Raw genomic sequence first — 6,740 nt, 5'->3', positions numbered from 1 at the left:
GGAAGCAGGTCGGTGTGGGGGTACAGGGGGGGGGGGGGACTGTGGGTGTGGGGACTGTTTAGGAGGGGTGGGTCCCCTGCCTCCCCCACACAGCACATAGACTGCCCTCCCTGCAGCCCCCTGCTCGTTCCCCTGCTTGTCTCCAGCCCCCTGCTCATTTCTCTGCTTGTCTCCAGCCTCAGGAGGCTGGAGATGAGCAGGGGAATGAACAGGAGGCTGGAGTCAAGCAGAGGAGCAATCGGGAGGCTGGAGATGATTAAGGGATTCCCTCGGTCAGCTCCAGGCTCCTGATTGCTCCCCCTCTCAGCTCCTGCCCATGCCCCATCACTCCCCTACCTGACTCCAGCCTCCCGCACTGCCCGCAGCTTACCAACAGCAGCGGCGGCAGTCGGGGCTGCTCAGGGCCTCATGGCACAGCATTCACTTCGTGGTGTGGGGTAGCGGGGCTTGGCCCTGGCTACCTGGCACCTGCACTGCAACCTCTGCGTTGTGTGGGTATGGCCCAGTTCTGCAGGGTGCCAAGCATTGTCTGGCAGCTCAGGGGTGCTGCAGCCGTCACCCGGGGCTCAGCGCTACTTAGCTTGAGTGGCCGGAGCTCTGAGACAGCATGGGGTACCCTGTCAAGCCAGGTGCACATGCACGATGTGGCAGAACAGGTGCCAGGCAGCTGGGGCTGAGTCCTGCTGCCCCCCGCACAGGGGGGCTTTGCCATGAAGCCCCGAGCAGTTCCCACCACCACTGCTACTTCTGGTGAGTGCGGGGGGCTGGGGCCAGGCAGGCAAGTGAGCGGGGGATGCGGGAACAAATGAGGAGTTGGGAGAATGGAGGCTGGGGCCAGGTGGGCCTCCCTTCCCCCCGTTTCCCTCCCTCCCCCGCACCTCCAGCCGCCCTACTCTTTACTTACCTGGCATGAAGCCGGGTCCAGATCCCTACAGCTTGCACCACTGCCTGCCCTGCATGCTTCAGTACCAGGATGAGGACCAGCCATAGAGACACTCTGGCTGGCTACCAGGGTGTCTCTTTGGAGGACTGAGCCTCTGGTTGCCTCAGGCCATGGTCCCAGACTATGCCCCGCTTTTTTCCCCCAGGGTATTTTTTGACCCCTGGATACTCACAGGTCTAATTTTGCCCCCATGCTGCAAACTTGCTGTGCAGGGAACTTTTTTTGTTCCTGCACGTGCCTCTTGCAGCATCTCAAAGGGGGTTGAGACGCTGCAAGAGGCACATACGCACTCATCTGGATGCGCCCTAAGAGGACAAATGAAAAGTTTTTAGAAATTATTTTCAGAACAGAAAATAGGTCTTTCCATAGGAAAAGGTCAAGAGAAATGAATCTCTGCCTCAGGCCCCTTCTACAGGTTACAGGTACCATGCAATTAACTGACCAGCTACATAGGCAATGCACATGATATAAAGCTCTACCAATTATGAAGTTAGACCTTGAAAATGTGTACTAACTTTACAGCTCATTGCTATTGAGCATTAATTTGCATGTGTAGCAGGGTCTCCTCCGCAGCTGGAAACCCCACCAGATGATGACAGGGCTTCCAGCTCCAGAGATGCCTTGCTCAGCTAGGTCTGAGTCCTGCAACTTCTGGGGACTCTCAGTCACAGCAGCTGCAGGCACTGGGTCATGGCAGCACCCTGCAGCTTCTGGGATCTAGAGTCCCCTAGCCACAGACACTGAATCCCCAAAGCATGCCTCCTGACAAACCCCCAGAGCAGGGAGGATCACCCCAGGGGCAATATAATCACCCGAGGGATGCAGGAAACTTGTGGTGATACTCCCAACTCAGGGATTTCCCACACCATTGGTGCATGGAGATTGCCCCTTCAGTGATCTTCCCATCTTGGGTTTTTTACATACCCCCAGGGCAAGGAGACTGCGGTCCCAACCCCCAACCCTGCAGTTGAGAGCCCCTCAACTAGGGTGTGGGGGGCTCCCAGCCACAGGAGCTTGCTTCTTGCCAGTGCAGGGGGAGCCCTAGATCAGGCTCCCCCTACACCAACAACAAGGTGCAATGGGATCTTATGCATGATCCCACAACTGCACCTCCTGCCTTGCGTGCATAGCATGGCAAGAGACACTGTTGTCTGGATCATGCATTAGATCCCATCACACCTTTACCTGCACATGTAGAGGGGGTCTTAATGTCAAAACAGGATATGATACTCTCCAACTTGGGAGAAAAAAGCCTGGCAAGAAAGCATGAAGACATTGGACTGCTGATCTCAAAGCAAGGTTTCTTTGGCAATATCTTATGGCAACATTCATGCATATAACTTAGACCATCATGGCTACAACAACAGTCGTACCTCACTGATCTCCTTAAAGACAAATGTTCTTCAGGTAACCCTAGGCATCAGAATCCTATATGGAAAAAGTGCTTTGCATTGCAATTCAAAGCAATACATAAATGAGCACCTATGGTTCATGTCACACATTATACTTATGACATGTAAACTGCACTCAAAATGTGAGCACCTGCATGTTCAAGTAGTAAAATACATGCTAAGTGCGATTATATCATTGCAAAGTTGGTTCCAGTCCTGTCCAGATTATAATACAACAGTAATGCTTACTACAATTTCAGGTAAAACATGTGCTAAGTGTCCCATGTGACAAGGCCCTATCTCTTCTGCTGTGGAAAGCCAACTTCTTAACACATATCAATGTTCTAAAGAAGACACTCACTTTTAACAAAGCGATCTCTAACTCTGATCTTGATCCCCCTGTATTTTGACCAAATCAGTTGTTCTTCCTAATATTTCTGTTCTTCAAGAAAAAACAATATACTATGGAAGGAAGAAATTAATGAACAGTGGGCACAGCTGCATGTGAAATTAGTGCACCTGCATAAATTCCAGCACAATTCACACTGGAGTTTATTGCTCCTGGTGCAGCATTTACACATGTGCATGAGACCATAGTACATTAAGCTGGGGTGGCGGAGCCCAGCTGGTAGGAGGCCCGTCAGTATCGAACTGCTCTATCCCAGCTCACTCTGCTGTGGAGGGGCTGGCTGGTGCACAAGGGTGCTACAGTGTGGGACTAGCCAGCTGTAGTCACCATCTACACACTCCTTGAGGTAAACTCCACCATAGGATAGTTCTTTTGTCGGTTAATATTATTCTAGTGGAGTTAGTTTAATGTGGCCTGATAGCATTGCACGTGTAGATGGTGATGCTTTACTGCTGAGCTAATTAGTCAACTCCACAGTTAAGTGCATGTGTAGATGCAACCAGTGTCTATTCTGCTCCACAGCAGAACAAGTACTGAGATCAATGAGAATGAAAAACAGAATACAGCTTTTTGACTCTACAATCCATCCAATGACAGTAGCTTATTATGTTCAATAATACATGTTAGAGAGCAGAATCCAGAACTCTGGGCCCAATTTTTGAACCTACAATCAGGACCAGATTTTAAAATTAGTTTAATTATCATTTAGTAACCCAGAACAGGGCCAGATTTTCAAAATAATTCCCTACCCAACAATTTCCATCATGATTAGTAAGAAACTCAGGAGCAATTTTGGCTTTACACTGGAGGTAAGCAGAGAAACATCTTATCCTCTTAGATGTAAAAATATTTATTTTTATAGCGCCACTAAGGAACCGTACAATGCCAGGTACACACAACAAATAGGAAGCTTGAAGCAAACCAAAAGAAATGACCGATATGAAAATGAACTCCATGCTCAGTGACTCATCAACAGCTATTTACGTAAATTAATTTTTCAGGAAGGAAGGACAATAAATCCTATATTTTATTGTTAATAATAATGTTTTTTTCAACAAAATAAAATTACAAATTGTAGCATTTTCTTATTTTTCTTTTTTATAAAAACAGTGAAAACCGGATAATGTTCATGGTTAGTTTAACTCAATAGTGGTATGAGAAACCAATCATTTTCCCCTGTAACTCCTGCATAAATTAACAATAAAACAAGACATGTTCTATTATTTGTTGTTTTAGTTTTTGACTTATTAGACTTCAGCACGATCCAGACTTACTTTTCTGATGTCATCTAAAGTGTTGATCTCTGGAGACAAGCCGCCATGTACACATAGGAATTGTTGGTTCATCAGAGCAGCCAAAGGCAGGCAGTCAAAGGCATCCATGCAGGCATCATATACCCGTTCTGAATACTTTATTTTACCTTTCAGATATTAAAATAATATAATAAAATGGTGTTCAGCATTTACAAGAAAAGATAGTACTATATATTAAAAGTTTTAGCTCTCTAATCAATGAGTAAGAAGCAAATTATTTCAATGGAAACAGATTTGTGCCATAAACTATATTTGTTTGAACCTTTATACAAGTGACAGAAATTACTAGACAGCTATAGTTTATTTGTTTCATGTTCTGTACACACAGGGACATTTTGGGTTACTATTACCTGCTTATGGAAAAAGTCTAAAGACATTAATAAAAAGGAAACCAAGAAGCTTGGCTTATAGCGCTACTGTGCAGCTCAAAGATTTTTAGGCACCAAACTCCCATTGAAATTAATGAATTTTATTTCACAAGATGATTATGGCACCTCTATGTCTTTGAGAAGCTGCTCCTGACTAGTTACAAAAGAATTAGTAAGAAAACTGTAAAATTTAATATAGAATATTTTCTACAGAACTAAACCATCCCTTTTAAAATGGAATTAAACTTCTGCTATGAAGTTCTTTAGAACATTTTAAAATATAGAAAGGTTATCACTGTTTATGACTGGGACAGCCAATCTACAGTATGAAGTGCCACAAGTAGCACAGGCAGGTAGCACATGGCAGGTCAGAGAGGAGACAGACAGGAACCAGAAAGTAAAGCAGGAGATCAGGCAGGGAGCACAGGACATGAAGCAAAAACCGACTTCCTCAGCAGCTGAGCAGAGGAAGAGGACCAGAGTGGCACCTTTGGGAGGGTACAGGGCCAATTTCCAGCACACCTGCCAAAAAGACTGGCTCCAGTTTTTCATAAAGTGGAACTTTAACTCCATCCCTTATAAATAATTACCTACAGAAACACCATTATGAAATGAATGACAGTATAACTACTTTGAAACATTAATTTACCAATACGCACACTAAATGTAGTAAATCATGAATCCTTCCAGCCAATTAACATTTCTTTTACCCTGTATGCTAAAAAGGGAACGTGGACTTGTGCAATAGTTTAGCTTACAGAACTACAGAATGATTTTTTCACCATTCAAGTGAAGCTTTACACCTAATCAGCTTTTCACTGTCACCACATCCTTTATCATAACTAAGAATGCCCATGAAAAAAAATGAAAGAAACAGACCGATACACTAAAGTGGTTCCATTTGAGATGGGAAAACAGCATACTTTAAGTAATAATTGTTACAAAATTCTTTTTTTTTTTAATTTATTAAGCTGTAATTTTTATTTGGAAAGGTAATACTACAATGTGTTAGTGACTACTATCACAAATTAAAGGAAGACATGTTGCCCACTTGTGTACTGGAAAACCAATGACAGGCTAGGCACCAAGCCAACCTTGTTTTTTATTTTGCAAACTCCTTAGTAAAGGCAAGCATAATTATATCAAAATCAAAGGATATGGTACAAACTGTTATAATGTTGCTGTCATGGCCACATGATTGTATAATGATACAGGTATAGTAAAACTAATCCAACTTTAACTCTGCTTTGTCCAGGGTCAAAAATGGCAATTTAGCTAGCTGGCAAACTATTACACTACAATGTAAAAGAAAGGTACCAAATATGAAGCAGACTTACATTCTTGTTTAAATGTGAAATACTCTGTTAAATGTCTACATTCATGATTCCCACGAAGTAAAAACAGTGTTTTGGGATAAAGAATTTTCAAGGCCCACAAATACAGCACACACTGCAAAACAAAAATAAATTATGAAAACAGGTAAATTAACTAACATAAATTATTTTCTTTCAAAAGTATTGTACATGAAATATTTTATCCTTATTTCACTGGATTTATCTAGCTGTTTTTATGTTTTATGCAGATTGTTTCTTTATATTTTGGTATCCTTAGGTTTGTGAACAGTTTACACTCCTGTTAAGTGACAATGTCTGTATACACTTATTTGTGTACACATCTACATTAATGTCCCATCTCAGGCACACAACACTTGAGATTTACTAATTCACAATTCCAGGGAAAAGATTATAAAACCACCTGGAAACCATTACACAGGATGATCTCCAGTTCCTAATATAAGGAATGAAATATTGCCCTGGAATAATATCAGAATTCATGAAAATTACTGAATTTGTAAAATAGCAACATTTGTACATGATTGTTTGCAGTGAACACCTCCACATTATTCATTTTACATTATTCAGTTTTCATCTATCTACAGCTTTTATTCAGTTCTACATACATTTCCTATCAAATTAAGACATATCTAGTGTTACAATTTTTTTACCCTTTTTTACCCCACCACTGAGATTAATAGGACTATCATATTTTACCCTCTATTTGAGGCTCTGAGGTCTAATCAAGCATTAAGTTTTTCCATTTCTGCCAAATTCAGTTTGGCAGAAAAAATTCAGTTTTACCTCCATACTACTCAACCGTGGCTGGTGAACTCAGACTGGTGGGGCGGGTGGAGCATCCCACAGGAGTGGCGGGGCGGGCACTCTGGCCAGTAGCAGGAAGGCTGCAAACCTACCGCTCCCAGCCAGCTGCAATGCTCCCCCCCCCCCCCCCCCCCCACACCGCCACAACCCAGATTTC

The 6,740-nt window shown here is 43.2% G+C and overlaps 1 protein-coding gene across 6 annotated transcripts in view; it reads right to left on the bottom strand.

Moving 5' to 3' along the window:
* Window positions 1-6,740, bottom strand: part of PPP3CA (protein phosphatase 3 catalytic subunit alpha) — a 344,753-nt gene that overhangs the window by 102,895 nt on the left and 235,118 nt on the right. For all 6 annotated transcript variants that reach the window (XM_025204265.1, XM_025204266.1, XM_025204268.1 and 3 more), the window contains exons 4-5: window positions 5,762-5,873; window positions 4,018-4,163 (exon numbers count right to left, since the gene is read on the bottom strand). In XM_025204265.1, the coding sequence (XP_025060050.1) occupies window positions 4,018-4,163; window positions 5,762-5,873 (258 nt within the window). The remainder of the gene's footprint in view (window positions 1-4,017; window positions 4,164-5,761; window positions 5,874-6,740) is intronic.

Source organism: Alligator sinensis, unplaced genomic scaffold (assembly GCF_000455745.1).
Source record: "Alligator sinensis unplaced genomic scaffold, ASM45574v1 scaffold353_1, whole genome shotgun sequence".
Classification (NCBI taxonomy): domain Eukaryota; kingdom Metazoa; phylum Chordata; order Crocodylia; family Alligatoridae; genus Alligator; species Alligator sinensis.
This window is presented reverse-complemented; position numbering and strand designations above follow the sequence as displayed.